This window comes from Hibiscus syriacus, unplaced genomic scaffold (assembly GCF_006381635.1).
Source record: "Hibiscus syriacus cultivar Baekdansim isolate YM2019G1 unplaced genomic scaffold, ASM638163v2 tig00110332_pilon, whole genome shotgun sequence".
Classification (NCBI taxonomy): Eukaryota; Viridiplantae; Streptophyta; class Magnoliopsida; order Malvales; family Malvaceae; genus Hibiscus; species Hibiscus syriacus.
In genome coordinates, this window is record NW_024062688.1 from 8,197,769 (window position 1) to 8,217,893 (window position 20,125).

The 20,125-nt window shown below is 34.1% G+C and overlaps 1 protein-coding gene across 2 annotated transcripts; it reads right to left on the reverse strand.

Moving 5' to 3' along the window:
• Positions 1-1,668: 1,668 nt before the first annotated feature.
• LOC120119693 (ABC transporter C family member 2-like) lies at positions 1,669-19,870 on the reverse strand. Of its 2 annotated transcripts, XM_039139501.1 has the most exons (28): positions 19,788-19,870; positions 18,782-19,198; positions 17,843-18,021; positions 17,658-17,697; positions 17,314-17,470; positions 16,742-16,856; positions 16,576-16,656; positions 16,194-16,218; positions 15,513-15,569; positions 14,888-14,953; positions 14,726-14,800; positions 14,031-14,138; positions 13,441-13,575; positions 13,157-13,263; positions 12,964-13,057; positions 12,022-12,189; positions 11,635-11,775; positions 11,091-11,291; positions 10,716-10,814; positions 10,462-10,614; positions 8,462-8,844; positions 6,956-7,136; positions 6,418-6,741; positions 5,448-6,204; positions 5,017-5,138; positions 2,531-2,776; positions 1,965-2,391; positions 1,764-1,861 (listed from the first exon to the last, which is right to left on the reverse strand). In XM_039139501.1, exons 2-28 carry the CDS (start codon positions 19,112-19,114, stop codon positions 1,764-1,766), a joined length of 4,872 nt encoding a protein of 1,623 aa, XP_038995432.1. In that variant the 5' UTR covers positions 19,115-19,198; positions 19,788-19,870. The 2 variants fall into 2 exon arrangements, with proteins under 2 accessions (XP_038995433.1, XP_038995432.1); XM_039139502.1 differs by lacking the exon at positions 19,788-19,870 and having other exon boundaries at positions 1,669-1,861; positions 18,782-19,114.
• Between the last annotated feature and the right edge of the window lie 255 nt (positions 19,871-20,125).

Below are 20,125 nucleotides of genomic sequence, written 5' to 3' on the forward strand. Positions count from 1 at the left end.
AAATTCTTACGGTTTAATTATATATATATATATTTTTTAATTTAAGGTATTTAAAAAAAAATCGTTCATAGAGTATATATTTAACATTTACATGTTATTCTTTTAATGTTTGGTCTACTACAATAGTTAAATTCTATTGTTATTTAATGCGTGTCATATTTGCATAATTTTAAAATTTTAATTTTAAAATAAAAATCTTAAAAGTATAATTTATTTAAAAAAAATCAAAATTTTATTAAATCTAAAAATCCCCAAAGCTATCAAAACCCTAGCTTTAAACTCTTTTACCTACATCGATTTTCTTTGATGTTCCTTAATCATTTTCCTTTACTATTAGCCACTTCTCATCAGATTTCAATATACAGTAGAATGAATTATGATCTTTTGTTGGAATCATCTAATCAGAGTCGTCACCTATGTAATTGTCCATTTTTTACTGTAATCATTGTGTGAAACATGAGGGTTCGATTAGTGAATGTTCGTGTGATCGCTCATCGTTGGAGTATCAGTCGGTTGGCAGCGGCCGACAATGGAAATGAGATGAAATTAAGAATTTTTTATATTTTGAAGGGTTTTTTATAATTTCAGAAAAAGTTTAGTTTTTTTTAAATAAAAAATTTTAAAATTTATAAACATGACACATGTCAAATAAAAAAAATTAGTGAGCATGACGATGTATGCACTTAAAGAGTAATATCGAAAACATTAAACATTTACTTTAAGCGAAAAAAATATTTAAACACTTAAAATTAACTTCAAGTATTGTTTGAGAATTTAAGAAACTCATATGAAATTATAGTTTGACAAATTATTAGCATCGATGAAGAAGTTCGACGCAACTAGTTGCAGGCTTGAGTGTAAAGATTGATTTTTGGATTTGACGAACAATGACCACAACGATGGTTGGGTGATTGATCGATGGCAATGCTAGCAGTAGGGGTGACCAACAATGGCTCGTAATGAAGTTTGGTATTAAAAATTTTAAATTGTTAATTTTTTTTTTGTGATTTTAGATAAATTTAAAATTTATTTTAAATATAAATAATTTTGGCTCGAAGTTTGTATTAAAAATTTTAAATTGTTAATTTTTTTTGTAATAACATAAAAAAATTTGAACGAAAAAACCTTTAGAGATCTAGATTGAGCAAACAATGGAGTTTGTATATTTTTCAAGGAAACTGATTGAGTTTATTAGCAAGGGTAAATTACATACATGACCACTTAAATTTGGACAAATTATATTTTGACTATTGATCTTTTAGTTTTATCAATCAGACTTTACTTAACTATTTTTATCATTAATCTTTCAATTTTGACTACCTAATTGAATGAAAAACTTATTAGACTGAATAAATTAGAATTAAGAAAATACCCTCAAATCAAATGGTAACACATAAATTAAATTAACAAAATATATAAATAATGAGAACTAGGTATGTAATTATATTATTTTAGTATTATGTCAATTCGTGATAACTTAATTAACAATACGTTAATAGTTAAATAGTCTAATTGATAAAACTGAAATATCAATAGTTAAAAAAAGAATCCATCAACAATTATGTGATCACGGATGCAGTTTACACTATTAATAAAGAGATGATATGAACTCTGAACATCTGGGAAAAGAAAAACTGAATTCTTTTTATGGGGTTGGAAACTTTGTGCGCAAGCTCAAAAGTTACAAGTAGGGTTAACAATCCTTTATGAAAACTTTGGACAACTTTGAGAAGCAATATCCAGTTATGAATCCAAATTGAACTCTACGTATCAATGTGATCCCAGTCAATAGATCTATTGTCGAAACCGTAATCTGATTGATGGTGCCTGCTCCTTGCCAATCTGCTCATTATAGCAAGACCTGTAAGAAGAAAAGCAGAAACTTGTAAGATGGTTCAAGGAACAAACCAAAACAACTTACGATGGTCATTGTAAAGCAATAGATGGAATATTTGTTTTTGTACCTTCTACCATTTTGTAAAGGGTTGACCACCATCCATCTTTAGATATTTGATGCTGATCTAGCGACTCTTCGATTGTTTTATCATGCTTCCCTTCCAGAACTCCCTGCAGAGTTATGACAGCATCCCTTGTTTTCTTGAGGATACTATCTTCATCTTCGATTTCCAAGCGAGTAAGGTCATTCTGCGATGAAGTGAGGCTAACAGCAAGTGCAAACTGGGCAGCAGCAGCCCAACGAGAAGATGCCAGCCATTTTCTCTGTGTATCCAACTGCTTGTTCTCTTCTCTGCCCAACCTTTCCTCTCCTTCCCCTCCGAGTGCTAGACTCCGCAAGTATTGGGCATTAGCAGCCCCAGTACTTTGAACCATCTTAGAGAAAGCACTGCCTTCATTTGACAATAGTTCCTCCGGTGAATCATATTCCAGCACCTGGTATCAAAATAAGAGCATCGATGCATCAACCAAATGCAAAGCGGAAGCATTAGGGTATACTAATGATGAATAAATTACACTTTTCATAGCTAAGCTTGCAATAAGAGTAAATCAAGCACGAGAATTGTGTACATACCCTGCCAGAATCAAGCAGAAGAATACGATCACAGTCTATGATTGTATTGAGCCTGTGAGCAATGATAAGCATGGTACATGATTTGAATTCTTCCCGAATAGTTTTCTGAATAAGGGCATCGGTTCTGACATCGACAGCTGCAGTTGCTTCATCAAGAACAAGTATCTTTGATCTCCTCAATAATGCACGTGCAAGACTTAGCAATTGCCTCTGCCCGACACTAAAGTTTTCCCCAGCCTCTGAAACCTGGACAAAGCACATGATAACAGCAATAATTATCATTGAAGAACTATACTGAATTCAGCATCCTAGGACGCTTCAAAAGATGACCAACTGATCATTTCTCTTTTCCAAGCATTGGATGAAATTGTTTACGAAATTGACAAAACAAACTCCATTGGGGAAGGGGGGGTGTAACATCCCCATACCGGGGTTAGTGATTAAATTGTGAAGTTTTAAAATTTAGTGATCAAAGTTGATAAATTGAAAGTTGAAGGAATTGATTGAAATATTTGGTGTAGGATCAATTAGCAAAGCATGGGGAACTAAAGGGGCAAATGAGTCTTTTGACAAGGAAATAATTAAATGTTTCTTAAGGATATTTAATAAACCACGTGGAAAGCTAATGAGAGAAACAAGGTTCTGGATATTTCTTTCTTCTTCCTTCTCCTTCTCTGCCGTGAAGCCAAGCTAAAGGTGAGTTTTCTTGTGACCAAATTCTTGATGAATTTAAGGTTGCTTATTGATCCTTAGTTGATAACTAAGCTTAAGGAAAGCTTAGATTATCTTAAAACCATAAGATGAGGAGAATATGAAAAATCAAAGAAAGGAAATAGAAAAGTGAAATCTTGGATTAGAGTTCCTAATAAGAATTAGATGTGGGATTTGACTTGTCATAAAACTAACTAAGAGGTATGAAGTGTTAGAATTCAAATTAGAACATGTTGGAATTTGTGTTAGATTCTTAAACTCTACATGGAGAATTGGATTTTTTAAGTTTTAAAAGTATGGAATTGATAATAATTAGTTTAAGTAAGAGTATGCAAGTTAAGGATATAAAAAGAAAGGGAAATATAAAGTGTTAAGTACACTAAGAAGATATTTTCATGCTAAAATTTAAAAGAAAACATCGAATGTCATCGATGCATCGATGCATAAGGAGTGCATTGATGCACCCCATTAAATACAAACATCGAATAGGATTTATGCATCGATGCATAGTGTAGTGCATCGATGCATACCTCCATTAAAAGATGAAAATGACTTTTCTTTTAGCCTAAAAAATGATAGTTTAGAATGTATTAATTAATATATTGATAAGTATCAATGAATTACTATGTAGATATCGAGCTTAAACGAGTTCTGGAACAATCGACAAGTAGGATTGATAGAGGGAAAGACAAAGAAATCTAAGTGAATGCATATGCATAACATGAATATGTATTCTATTTAGTTCTAGATTTGTGATAAGTCTAGATTTAATATTTTAATACATGATCGCATTTCATATTATGATACATGACATGAATTCATACTATATGTATTATGTGACATGAATATGCAAGAAAAAAGTGTATGAGCTATGTGATAAAGGTATGAAAATAATGTCTACGTGATACAAATTATGTGAATTGTGAAAGCCCATGTTATGTAGATGAGAACTATAGGTATAGTTAGCATGCCAAGGGTAAAGGGTCTACGCGGTCCTTCGGGATATATATATATTCTTTGAAACATGTGTAAAGTCTTGTGAGACACATACTTGATCCCTAGTATATGTATATGATTCTTAAGGAATGATATACGATCATTATGGACATTATTATATGGCACTATAGTACAATTCTACGCGGCACTCCGATGCAATTCTACGTGACACTTCGGTGCAATTATACGAGCTGTGGTGACAACATAGTGCACAACCTCACAATACTCACATACCTTAGGTTCTCAATATGGTACCATGGGCTAATGAATTTAATAAGATGAACTTATAAATGTGAATTTAATAAGTATATGTGTAAGAAACATGATTCTAGTTATTGTGTTGTTTACATACATCTTATCATTGCAACCCATCTCATTTTAACAATTCCTTTATATTTATTGATATTATTATATTGTCTCACTAAGTCGATGACTTAACGTGTAAGTGTTTCACACGTAGGATCCGATAAAGTAGACGATCGAGGTTAAGCAGCTGGACAACATTATTCCTGCAACTATCAGATCAGAAGCAACTTAATCAGTAGGTCATTTTGTTATGGAAATGGATGTTGGCATGTAACTAAAGGGTTAAGTTGTGTATGATCTGAGTGTTTTGATAAACTTGTATTAATATATGTATATTATGGTATTTTAATAAAATAAGTTCAAATGTTTTATCGGGTTTTTTTTAGTATTGTTTTGTTTAGCCAATGTGACATCCTGGACTCGTATCCGGGTCGGATATGAGTTGAGGGTGTTACAGGGGGAATCATAAATACCTCAGCATATAGACCAAGGGAATTCCTCCGAATGACATCTTTCAGGTGTGCTCTCTCTAAAGCCTCCCATAGGTCAGCATCATTGTGTTCATTGAACGGATCAAGATTAAATCTCACAGTTCCTATCCCAAATAAAAACAAAAAGATCATAAATATTGTATACTTTAATCGGAAAAACAATACGAAATATGAAATAAGAAGCAGAAAACCAAAGAACCATCAAGTAAGAAGAAGAAATGTAAGCGTACAGATGTGGTATATGTCACGATTATCTCGACAATATAAGTTAGTAGATATTAGGGGAAAGAAAACTTATAATAAAGCTACTACAATAGATAAAAAGATCTTACGTCAAATCATGGTAGATGCCCGGAAAAAAATTCACCTAAGCTAATATGTAAATTATAATCTAGATTGCTGATGTGGTGTACCTGAGAAAAGAACTGGTGATTGTGGTATAATGCCAAGTACTTTACGTAGGTCCATCAGTCCGAACTTAGCAATATCACAACCATCAATCAAGATCCTCCCTCTTTCCAGCTCTACAATTCTAAACAATGCATTTAGCATGCTCGATTTTCCAGCCCCTGTCCTTCCAACAATGCCTACCTTATCACTAGGAGAAATTGTAAAAGACAACCCATGCAGGACAGGAGGAAGATCAGGTCTGTAACGAAGAACAACATCCTCAAACTTTATAGAACCAGATGAAGGCCATGCAGGAGGGGGGCGGTTACTCTCAATAATAAGTGGGGCTTCTGAAGGCAACTCTATATATGTACCAACACGCTCGACTGAATTTAAACTATTTTCAGCCAAACTGGCAAGCCTGAGTACTGCGGTCAATAAACTTGTAATGTTTAGTGCATAACTCAAAAGTAGACCCATAGTAGATGCATATTCCTGCTGGTTCACTGCCCTTCCATTTTGCATGACAGCAAAGGTTGCCGTAAACCAAATCATGAGTCCTCCCAAAGTTTCCAAACGGATTGCAAGCCAACGATTTGAACTCATGTTAACAAGAGTGAATCTGATATTATTGTCCATGGATTTTCCATTTATGTCAGCCATGCGATCATAAGCTTTATATGCACGAATAGTTGACAGACCGTTCAATGCTTCTCCAAATTGTGCATATACAGGTGATCTAGTTATAGAATCTAAGCGCTTCACTTCACGCGCTGTACTCTGTGGAATTTAAAAAAAAACGATCATGTGAGAAACATACAAACAGGAATATCCAGCTGCAGAGACCTCCATATGCTAAATTTACTGACTTCTAAAAATAAGAACTGGAAAAAGTTAGGCACTTTCTAGATGACGAGAATTTATAGATTTCAGGGTTAGAAAAAAGAACACAATAAATCAGAAAAATAGAAGATGAGGTCAAAGTTCGTTTACCTGGTAGTATAAATAAGCTGCATAAAACAGAACCAAGAGTGGCATTATGGACCACAAAGACATAGTGCTCACAATGCCTATCAAGACAAAAGTAGAAAGGAGCTGCGAGACTTGACCCAAAAACATATTGACGAATGGAGCAACATTTCGATCAATGTCACCTAAATCCTTTGCAAATCTGTTAATAATTCGACCAAGTGGGTTGGTGTGGAAGAAGGTCATTGGAGCTCTAAGAATGGAATTAAGCATGGCATCATGCAACCTTCTGGCTGCATAAAGACTCGATATGATTAACCAATACGAATTAACCAATGTCACCGAGACCTGAAACCAGATGAGGAAGAAAATGAAGATAAAATATGACAAGTAAAACTAGTCCCTGCAAGGCATTACTAATTTTTAAGAAAGCAGAACACTATTATTTATTGGAATGGTAACTCTTCCTGAGAGTAAAACTAAATAAATAAAATGTCAGAGATGTGTAAGAAGAACTTATGCATCGAAACGTAAAGTCGATATGAATCAAATAAACCCATACCTGACCAAGCGATAGAATTGAATAGACCAAATTGTAATAACCCGGTCCATGTGTTTTTGTTGTACTTTGATCTGTCCAAGAACTCAGCCATGTGCTGCTTGAAACTCGTAAGACTTCTGTTAAGATGTAACACATAAAGAGCACCATTACCACCCAAAAACCTCCCAATGCATTCTTGTACCTGGACAAAAATAGTGATAAATCATTGAGATTCTTTTTCCTTTTTAAACAAAAGTGGAAAAAAATAATTAAGAATACATCGCAGCATTTAACTTTAGAAACCCCTCCGGTGGAGGAACCCAGCAAGCAGGTTGAGAGCAAACCTTTCCTGATCTACCAATCGAATCAGCAATTTTCAAATCACCTACTAGAGAATCTAGATGAATACCCACATCCTTGAAATGAGCACTAAACCAGGAAGCCACTCTAAATCTAACAATGAAAGATAATCTGACCAAATCCAGCTTTCTTTTCTGAAAGATAATCTCATTTCTACACTTCCATACTGACCACATCACTGCCCTAGGAATGAATCTCCAAATCAAAGAGTTAGTCATAAAATCATCCCACAAAATTAGAAATTCTGAAGTGGATTCAGAATCCGGGTTTAACCCCTCCTTTGCATCTATCCTTGGTGAAGGATATAGTTTCGCTTTTGATTGGAAAGGATATTATTTTTAGGCATATTTCAAGGGCGGCAAACTGGGAAGCTGATAAACTTGCTAAAGATGGGATAGGGTGATTTTGGTTATTGTGGTGTTGTTTAACAGGAATTGTTCCTCCCTGTTTTGTTGGATGTTTTGTGTTAAGTTTTATGTTCTTCTGTTGGAAGTGTAGGAGTTTGTTCAATCTTGTAATCTGGTTCTTGTGAATAAAAGTTTTCTTGGCTCTCCTTTCCTCCTTCGTTGTTCCTTCATGTTACTCTCATAACATGGAGGGATTGAAGGAGGATTTTAATGAGGCCCTTTCTATCAAAAAAAGAATACATCGCAGCAGAGATTCCTAATTCCTTTCCTCCCTTCCTAATCACACACAATGGATTGTTTGCCACTTACTAAACCACATTTAGTTAACATAAGCAAACCATAATCTACTCAGTGAATCCTCATTAGCAAATCTATCAGTAAAAGACAGGAAATTTTTTAAGTGTGCTGCAGTGAGAAAGACCGGATGAAACTTTTAAGTTAGTTGCATTAAGATATGAGAATATGTCACCTTCCTCCTAAGCATAAAAATGGTGTCAAAATTAGCGATTGAGAAGGTTACAAGAATTCTACATATTGAATAATGGCAAAGATGCTGTTCGAAGAAAACTAAGTTTTTCTAGTTAGCTTACAACTACCGGTCCTCTTTTTTGGTTCAAACATCTATCTATCAATTTAAGTAGACTTGAGTAGCTAGTTATCACAGAATTTGGCGAATCTAAAGATATGGTAATAGCTGTATATAAATGTAATAATGCAATGTGGGGAAAAGAAGTAAAAATTAAAATATTTAATATCCTACCTCACTAAAACATTCCAGCTAACAACTCCTGTTTCCCGTTCTTCCTGCTTAATGAGAACAGATTTGCCTTCTTTTTTATTTGCTTGGCTTGCACTTTTGGGCATGTCATTTGCTACTCCATTAACAACAGGTTTAGAGTCGTCCTGGTCAACTACATCACTGTTTTCATTTTCCTCTGCATACTCTTCCATTTTTCCTGCATTCTCCATTAGCTTTTGGAACAGCAAACCATTATTACTGAGGTACTCAAAAGTTCCTTCCTCTTTCACCATTCCTTCATGAACCAGAATAATTCTATCAACCTGTGAAAGGAAGTGAAGCTGGTTCGTTACGAGAACTCTTGTTTTGCCTCTCAATTCTCCCTTTACGCATTTATCAAAAACCTGAAAATTATCGGTAGCAGAAATCAGATCATTACCACATCAAAACAGAAAGCATACTAACATTATCAAACTTCTGAAGATAAAACAAGAGGGATAAATTTTAAAGGAATAACAGGTAGGATATGAAATAAATTAAAATTAAAAAATATAGATAAAATTAAGGAACGCTAACTCTTCAAAATTAAGTTTTGAAGATCATATACATAGATCAGATTTTAAATGAGCATGTATGCGCCAGGCGTGACTTTGCCTAGTTTAATAAGAATAGCATTACGTGTCCTATTAGGTGCGAAAATATGTTAAGTACATGTCATCGGTATTGGGATAAGGTTTAGTTCTTGATTTTTAAAAGTTTCAAAATGTAAAAAACTAAAAGCAGGGGCCAAGGCTAAAAAAGTTAAAACATGCAATAACAAGGAACAAAACCACATGGATTCTTTGACTATTATGCCAATGTAAAAAAATGGTGCAAGGTGCACTAAAGCGATAGGGGTCTTAGAGCCTATGCGCAAGGCGCAGGCGTGCACCTTATTGAAGTGATGTGCACTTTTTGAAATTAAAAATTTATTTTACTAATCTGCATATACAACTTAATAAAATAGACCATTAAATCATATAATAGTTCAACAAAAGTTCTCCATTACATTAATTACCTTTAACTTTCCAATCAAAAAACATATAACATCGCATTTTATTAGGAAGCATATACATTGTAAATAGACAAAGCTAGCTATATAATAATCTCAAAAGGATATATGACATCATATGTAATCATTTTCCCATGCTAAATTTGTTTCCTCCATATCATCTCCATATTAAATTAATTTAAAAAAAAATATTTAATAAACTTGCACAATAAATAATTAATTATTTAATTAAAAATATAATAATAGATCCATATAAACAAAATTCCTTATGTTAGGGAAATATAATGTAAAAAGAAAAATAATTGTACCTAAGATAAGAGGTTTTGTAAGCTTTATATTAAAAGCCTTATCTTCCTTATTTTAGTTTTTAATGGTGATGTAAGCCCCCCAAGATAGTGTTTCATCTTCTATAAAATCACATTAAGAAAAAAAACAAACTATCAGCCTCTAAAAACCAAAAAACCTTGTATTAATTTTCCAATCCTTGGTCACCATCTTGGTTCTGTTCTACTTTCATATGTTGGGTATGTTCTGTCCTAATTTGGGTATGTTTGCTTCCTCCATGTTCTAATTTCATGTGGTGGGTATGTTTGATCAATGGAAAGGCTTAGCTTCAACTCTAGAGTTGAAGATCTGAAGAAAATAACTCCTCCTTTTCCTTTTTTCCCTTTTATTATTTCTCTTTCGGACTCTTGGTACACTTTCTGATGTTAAGGACTGTTTTGTGTGGCTCAGATGTAACCCACAAGCAAGCAGACAAAAGAAACAAATTATCGCCTTGCGCCTAGGCACGCATCAAGAATGCCATTGTAACACTGTATTGTGCTCTATCAGGGGAAATATCCCATTTAAGATCAATAAAGACCAGTTTTCTTTACACGTTGATAAAACATAATTCTGCTCAGCAAAAACGGAAGGGAAAACTAAGGAGTTAATAAAAAACAACTAACTGCTATACCGAAACATTTACCTGCCGAGCCACGTGTGCATCCAGAGCACTCAAGGGGTCATCAAAAATGTACACATCGGAATTAGAATATACAGCCCTAGCCATGGAAACCCTTTGCTTCTGCCCCCCACTAATATTAACACCTCTTTCACCAATCTCAGTTAGATCACCACCCTAACATAAATATAGACAAACCATGAGATCAAAAAGTGTTGCATAGATGAGAGATTTCAGCCTATTCACAACATCATGTTACAACTTTGTGAAATGCTTACAGGCAATAACTCAAGGTCATGCTGCAATGAAGTAACATCTATTGCCTTCTCATATCTTGCTGAATCAAAAGAAGATCCAAACAATATGTTACCGCGTACCTGCAAGTATAAACTCCTAAGATCAATAACTAATATGAAAACAATTAAACTTGTTTGAAGGGTATAGACTTTTCAGCTTATTAAGCTAGTAAATTGAAGATCACAAGACAAGCCATCTTAATCATCTTCAAGGAGATAAATATACTAATATTCCTTATCTCGAAAAGAAAAAAAAATAACTAGTGTCAAAACTGATTGCCAGTAACTAAACAAATCAGACTACATATCAAAAAGCACAAGCAAACATAAAAACAAGATAAGCAAGACAAAACTTACAGTTGCATTGAAAATCCATGAAACTTGAGGAACATAAGCGACTGTTCCTCTGATAACAACACTAGCATCAGACGTTGGAGCAAGCTCCCCCAGCATTGCGGATACAAGCGAAGTCTTCCCTTCACCAGTACTACCAACTACTGCAACCAGGCTACCAACTGGGATATCTAAATTAATATTAGACAATGTGGGCCTCTCTGCCTGAAACAATAACCAGGAATTTTATATTGTAAAAGACAAAAGAAAGAGAGCATTTTTTGGTCCCAGAATGACATAAAAGTATAAAGCTTTTGCCTCTTCAGGATAGTTCACACAGAATCAAGGGTTCATTTCATCTAAGAAGAAGAAATCAACAGGTAAAAAGATATTTTTAACAATCATATTAAGAGTCATGAATTTATGTTGCTTGATGTGATTATCCTTATTAAAATTACAGAATAAGAAACAATTATATAGGTCAACTTAAACATATGTGCAATATACATTCATGTAAATTACAGACTAAAAATGAAAAAGTTAAAAGTGTCAATTTTAAAGATTAGACCTTTGAATCCCATGAAAAAAACCCATCTTTTATTTGGATTGCTGGTAGTTCAGGATCAAGAGGAGGATTTGGCAAAAGAACTCTCTCTTCGGTCAAGAAAAGCTCCTCCAGACGTTTTAGTGATACATTTGCATTTACTACCTGTCAAACCACAGCATTAGAATCCAAAAAAACACACTACAAGTTTTAGTACATTCCACCTTTCTATGTACCATAGGAATATACCACTCATGTAAAGTAACAGATCCAAACAGAAAATAAGCCCTTCAAAGGGCAGAGAAACACAATCATATGACCTATCTAGAATCTACTACCCAAAATGCCAGTTAAAATGCCACCTTATAAAATGGTCTAGCCCAAATACCTGAAAGAGGAAAAGAAGATCACCTGAGTAATAATATTGGGAAGCATGAATAAGGGGAACCGAAGCACAGCAAAGAGAGAGAGAGATGTGAATGCCCTAGCAGGTGTCAAATCACCTCCAAGCAAAGTAAACATGCCAAATGAAATCACAGTCACCACAACTGGAATGCTATTCAGTATAAAGCCATTACACTGCAAACAAGAGATAGAATAAAAAGAATAAAAATATCTGTTGAAATGAACCTACCAGAAACACCTATATGGCTATATCCATATCAATGTCTACAACTAGATCAAAAATCAAAATCAATCAAATTGATTACCCATGAAAAGCATTCTGGATGCAGAACTTACTCACAAAAGTAGAAGCAAAAACAATCTAGTTTGTATCCTGTAACTCTCTTGAATAATCAAAAGGTTCTGGAATAATTTTTTTCTTAGGATTAGAAAATGATAGTGCCAGCCTATCTACCATAAGTATTGCTAAATATCCAAGACATCATGAAAAACCAAGCATGTGGAGATTAACATCCATTTCATTTCAAAGAACCTAGTAGTTTAAGGATTCTAGATTTTAGGATCAGATTTATTATAATTAGGACTCTCTTTCCTTGGAGATAAAGAGTCCTTATAGATATGAGTCTTAGGAAATAAAAAACCTATTAGTTTAAAAAGATTCTAGTTTATGTAACACGCAACCTATTTAAAGGTTGTGTTTTGCTGAATAAAAAAGCAAATGAAATTTTCATTCACTAAAATTCTACAGGTGATGTTACTTTTAAGATGGGTGCTTGGTGTTGCATGCAACAGAGATACAGACTATGGTAGCTGAATTAGCAATTTAACATATTTTTCTTTCAAATTTTACAAAAAAAAATTGAGCTGGTATTTTTTTTTGTCATGACAAAATTAAGACATGCATAAACAGAAATAAAGAGAACAAAAAAGCATAGATCAGGGGACTACCGCTCCAAGCAGGGATGCTTTGCGGAACCATGACAACTCATCATCCCGGACACTTTGGACTTTAGACTGGAAACTGTTCTCCCAAGCATAACATCTGAGACATTACAGCATAAATTCAAAATCGTAACAAAAAGTACTCAAAAGCTCTAGAAAGACAATGAAAAATAAACAGTTTTCTAGAAACAAATCATACTTTACAGTGTCCATTGCAGCCAATATTTCATTCATGAGGCCTATTCTCTTATCTGTACGTTGCAAACCTTCCTTTGACAACTTTTGCATTCTGCTTATAACTACTGTCTGTTTGCAAAATGTCAAATAATGTAAGACAATAAAGAAAACAAAGACAATAAAATGAAATGTGTGCTCTATAAGTTTAACACCACATAATTCTCTTTATTCAAGGAATTAGAAGTGTAGTATCCGCTATTCATCTTAAAGAAAGAATATGGGAAAAAACAGAGCAAAATCACATACTTGCACGGGAAACAGAAGGACTAGCATTAATGCTCCAAGAAGTGAAGCAACACCTAATTGCTGATAAAGAAAGACCATTGCAAAAATAATACGAAATGGAGCTGACCACAAAGTGTGGAGTGATTGACATATTTGCTGCAAAAAGAATAAGATAAATATTTCGTTAGAAAGAGCTGAAATTTTGTAAAATGCACTGGTTTGTTTTAAGAAGCAGAGTTTGGTTGTTTCTCCTCCAAAAATAACAACATGCTTTAAAGGAAATTCATTGTGAACTTCACGATCCAAAGTCATGATATAAACTTAAAACAGGGAAAACTAGTTATACAACATGCTTAGAAGATTAAACACTTGAACATTTACTACCATCTTCAAGGACATTATTCAGGTTAAGAGCAGAGGCAAAACCCCTTGCCCCCACCCCATAAAAATAATAAATAAATAAAAGAAGATACGACATTTCTTACACCAAAATAGAAACAGTGGACTGTATAGAGTCCCATTCAACACCATAGAAACCCAAATTAGTTTCAGCAATACTAGCCATAAAAAATGTTACACACAAATTAAGATAAAGTATTAAATGGTCATGCCTGAAGTGCTTCAGCATCTGTTGTCATCAAGTTGGTTATTTTCCCAGAAGCAAACTTTTTACGCCCCTCATGAGTAAGCCTAAGAGATTTACGGAACACGGCAGCAATCTTCAGAAGAAGAAAAAAGAGTATAATCAGGAAATGGTGAAGCAAAGAAACAATTATGCAAATAGAATAAAAAAATCCATACAAGCCTCTAATAAATATGAGTCGTCTAGTTGTTACAAAAAAATGATAGTTAAATAAAAAGCTAGAGGTAGAAGTGCTCGGAGCTTACAATTACACCAAGTAATATGCAGTTCAAGCCTCAGAAATATTTACACTTGTAACAAATAATTTAAGCCAAATGATCTATAACTAGTGATGTCAACTAATCAATAACTTAACATGCATTCAGACAAGTACTGAGAATGTGAAACCATTATTCTTCCAGAGAAACAGTTCTTCCAGAAAAGACAAACTTCAAATGTAGGAAGCTAACACCAAGCCAAAATAAACTAGATAATGAAAAATTAAAAGTTTTGAGTATGTAACGTCATTGTTAATGAGATAAAAGGCACTCTCACGCTCTCAGCCAGCCTTCAACAGATGAAGAAAATAAAAGAACAGAAAAAAAATAAGCTTGTCAATACTCCAGAAAAACAGCAAAACTGAATGAAATAAATTGTTTCCAGATTAAAAAAAAACAAGTTTACCAAAGTAGATCTCAGCCGAAATCCAACACGCATGACATTCTGAAAATATTGAGCTTCACATAACACCCCAAGGGCCTGGATCAAGTTTTCAACAATCAAATTATATGCACATTTTCATTAAGAAAGAAACTAAAACCTCCATTCAAAGGATTAAATTTATACCACTCCAACAAAAATTGAGAAAGCATAGATGTAACCGATCCAAGCTGGATCACCTCGTTGCATGGACTGCAGGAAGTTAATTTAAGAAATAAGTGACAAAACTTGGTGATAAAGTAAAAACACAATAACGAAAGTAGATAACTACAAAGATACAGGACCTGATAAAGTAAAAACACAATAACGAAAGTAGATAACTACAAAGATACAGGACCATTGTGCAAAGTTCTTATAACTAAACTTGACATGCATGAGTCAACTGCAGATATGTACTTCACATGTTACTTCACCAATAACAACAAAACCAAAGATATTTTAGTGAAAGGTTTCATTTTGCCTTTGTGCCTGAACATGGTCTCCATCATAAGTTAGTAAAAATTTTAATGTACTTAGAAAGAATACTACCATTGAGAACATAATATAAATATAACAGTACTGCCCAACATTAGATCAATTCAGAAACCCAGTAAAAGACATAAGATATTACACCGATTTTTCTTTTAAACATTTGGCAATAGAGGCTAAGGAGAGTTTTCACTATTAAATGAATGAGAACTTGAGCAATTCCATACACTAAAAAAGAACTCAATCGCAAACAAATATTTTAGAATAGAAACAAGGAGCAAACCTCTAACAGGCGGTTCAATATGAGCGGCCCCACAAATTGTGAAAGATCGTTAAAAATCTGCATATTTAAAGAACAGTCAGCAAGTTTAAGGGACAAATATTCGAGGTAGATCAATTGCACCAGAAAATAGCAATTTATCAATTGAGAAACCTTTCATAGATAAGAAAATGAAGACGTTTAAAAAAAGGTGACCAGTCTAAACTCTAAACTACTGGAGAAAAAAAAACTTTCCAAAGCCGCCAAAAGTTCTATAATTAACAGACATTATTTTCCTATGCAAACTCTTTGAGCGAGAATCCTCCTGATAGGTAGGACTTCGGTTAACACAGCCTGCAGGTCACTACATCAAATTACAGTGGAGTACATGACTATTGGGCCCAGCCTCATGGTAGAAAGGTGGAAAATGTGAAATGAGGAAATCTGATCAGATTCTTTTCCATTATTCTAAGATAAAACATTTTAGATTACATTTTAAGGATGCTATGAAACAAAATGATATGGCTTTCAAAATAGACAAGCCTCTTTGATGTAAATGTACATGCAGAAGCTTGAAGGACCAAAGCCAACTCTTTCCAGATGTAATTTAAAATTCTCAGAAAAAATTAAAAAAAAATTATAACTTGATAGTAAAATTTCCATAAATAAAAGGCATCAGAATTTTTCAGGAACATAGGTTATTACCTTCCAGAAGCCTCCCCACCAAAACCTAAAGACCAAGAAGGGGATGAATTAGATAAAGATGAAGATAGTGATTAACTTTTCATGAGCTATATCTAGCATTAACTATTTCACTAGAAGAATACCATTCTCATCCAAATACATGCTAAAGGGCTAGAGCTCAAGATTGTCACTACCTTTTAGATTTGAGTGTCTCCTTATACAATACAAGTCAACCTCCACTAGAAACAATGGGACCATCATTTTCATTGTCATTTATCTGGTTACTTATTTTGTTTATCCCTTCAAATAACTAATGCAATAATATGAAAAAGAAAGGCGCAAACTATCTTTAGTCATACAGCCAAATATGAAAAGAGGCATAACTAAGGCTATATTTCACTACCTTCCTCCAAGGCTGCTATTCAATGCTCTTAAGAGCCATGGTTTAGGCCTTCTTGATTCCTCAGCCCAGCATTTCTGAAACCTACAAAGTCAGACACGGATATCATACATCATCGCAATGCAGAAAATTTCAAGAACCAAAATATAATTAAAATACCCGCACATACTTGTTGTTTAGTGTTTCAGTTCGATCCCAAGTATCTAACTTCCAGACTTCCTTCTCTGTGATAGGCCTTTTATAGCCTTGCTCCATAAGGGGGCTCATCCACGAAAAAAATATTTCTAGCAAAAGGGAAATGAATACAAGAGAATCAAAAGTGAATCCCAAGTACATATTTATTCTGACCCACAAGAGATATCTATGGTTAACATTTGCATCATGACAAGATTAGGGCTAAGAAGAAACAGAAAGGAAACACATGGTTAAATTTTAATCCTTATATCCATTATTCCATTGGGGTAAATTCATAGTTAGAAAGCAATGAGAATATAATATTCCATTGCAATAAAATATGTAAAATTATTGCAAATCAAAAGCTAAAATTACTCATGATGACTGTGCAATACCAGCTGAAATGTTATATCTGGACCAACCACGGCAACATACTAGGCATAAAAAATATAAGGAGTTAGAATATTGTCGTTCTCTTTAGAATAAGGATCTACATCTTAGTCAACATATATTGTTAATTCATGACTCTACTGGGTATCAAAGATAAGTACAGAAAGATATACATACTGGAAAATATATTAACATGCCTCTCAGGACATATTTCCTCTCCTCCGGGAAGTTCTTCATATCCAGCATCATCCACAAGTTCGGCCCGCATTGGGGTATAACCAGGGTATGGATCCAAATCAGGAACATACACCAGTAAGAGTATCCCAAATAAAACCTATACAAGAAAAGAAACCTATCTTTTAGTGTGCAATCAGAAAGGGAAAGGTAAGTGTAAACTTTATGCAATGTATTAATTACAACACTGGCCATGTCATGAATGTACTCAGTCTTTTGAGGCAAACTCATCATTGGCCTAACAATAGCCTTTTGAGATAGAAAAAGAAAAAGGCAAGATAACACACCTGACATAGGACCTCACTTGAGTATAGATACAGCATGGAGCTGCACAAGTATAACAGAAATATGAACCGTCACAAACTGTGTTTGTTCATCAAATATGCAAATTTTAACATAGTAAGGAGGTTAAAGATAACGAATAGTTCCATTTTCAAAACGAAGGCAACTTTACCAACCAAGAGAAACATACCTGTTGTAGAACTCCCTTACAGAAAGAATGAGATTGAGCATCACTGCATCCCCTATCAAAGTATAAAGGAGGCCAAATCTGACAAACCATCGAAATTCACAAATATAGACTTTAGTTTCCACAACAATCATGACAAAAATAGAACACCATGTGAGAGCTTCCACAATCAAAGAAGCAATCTGCACAAAGAATTAAAACAAAAGGCTTCAGATATGATTAACATTAGCCAAAAGGACTAAATTAAATACCATAACAGAGAGATTGACAGATCCTTCTTAAACTAATTGTGATTGCAGGCTCATAAAATTGCAACCTAACTTAAGAAAAATAAAGAATGGCACTAGGATCTGGAAAGATTCATGTAAATAGTCAATGAAAAATGTTGACCATGGCACATGCATCTTCCAGCATGTATATACATAACATATAACATAGCAATTCCAGTTGCCACAAAGCAGCACTCAAGCATAGGAAACATCATAATCCACCACAAGTATTCAACTACTGAAAATATCTCCAACCAGGAAAAACTGATAGTGAGATAGAGCAGCCAGCTTGGAAGAAACTATACAATAAAATATAAAGTACAAGAAACTGCCATCAATGTGTTTAATGCTGGTTCCAGTAAGGCTGTAAAGAATATCTCGCATCATATTTGCAACCCTACTTTCTGGAATTTCCTCCCTTAATGGACAAAATATTGCAGGCTAATGAAATGCAACTCAATGGCTGTCATTTCACTCCATCCTCAAATAGGAACAAAAGCATTTACACAAATATATAACCAAATTTTGGATAAAACTAGAAGCTAATTCAGATTAAATTCAAACTAGTCATCCAAAGGGTAAAGTACAACAAAATATTAACAAATCCAAATTAGCAGAAAAGCCTACAAAAACAAATAAGGAGATTATCAGGCAATATAGGGTGAAATCCTACCTCAAATGGAGCAAGACCAGGCTGTCCGTCCAAATTTAGAAATGAAATCCCGATGATCAACCTGAACAGAGGCTCAGCAGTAGCATAAAGAGCCAGCAGACCAAGCATATAATTATAATATTTGGATCTCAGACAGAAGCGCTGAGCTTTGAGATCTCTCCTGATGAGCCATATTCGATAAACACAAAGACCCAATAACGCCATATGAGATAGGGTGATAACCAGAGAATCAGTTGCACAGGGTGTGTATGCACCAAAGGCATTAGACACAGCCCTTTTCCATACCCCATCAGCCACAGGTCTACAGAACCAAACCAATGGCTCAAAAGCCATTACTTTCTTGTTGCTGCTTTACACAATTCTCTTCACTTGAAAGCACAAAAACATCCACCCACTTATATATTACTCATCGCTTGCCTGCAAACGAATTAAAGCAAATTTAGCGCCAAATCAATAAGCAAAACCAAAACACAAAGCGCGAAGAACATTGTTCATCCTTTTTATTTGCTCATTGCTAAACTTCAATGGCGTTGACAATCAAACATAAGCCATCCGCCTTTTGCAGTGTTTTTTTTTATCAGCGTCCAAACAAAAAACAAGCGCCCAGCAACAAGTTGAAATAAATCTAGTTCCTTTCTGTAGCAGGAAAAGACTTAAAAAGGTATTTCGACATAAAACTCAAAGCAGTGAAAAGGGCGACCAAAACACACACAAAAATCAACAAGAAATGAAAGAAATAAAACGAACCCAAACCAATTTATTTATTTATTTAAAAAAAATGAAGCGTGTGAGAATTATACCTTTGATTCAAGGTTCCAGGGCGAAAAAAAGAACGCAAGATTGTTGGATCGAAAAGCAAGATTGACATAGAAATAGATAGAGAGTCTAAGAAAAGCATTAATAAGTCAATATTGTCAGGTAGTATTTTCTAAAGCGAACAAAAAAAAAATTGGTTTCCAACAAAAAATATCTTACAAGTTTTACGGAAAGATTCCGAAGCACATACCCCTTTTGCTATTTCTTTTTCTCGCTCACTTTTTCAATGGCAACTGAGAGGAGAAAATAAGAGAATTGGATTCACTATCAACTTTGGAAGGAGAAAACAACAACGTCGCTGCTAAATAAGTCATTATCTCCTGTTATATTTAAATAAAAACTATTTTTTTAATCCAAATGTTGGAAAAAAGAGAACTCATTTATCGCGTCAGCGCTTACGACGTTTATTTTATTCTATTATAAAATTAAAAGGTGAAGTATTCCCCCCCCCCCCACACACAAAATTTATTTCCCTCCAAAATAACTTTGTAATCATTAAAGTTGTCATCATTTAAGAAGGTTAAAATT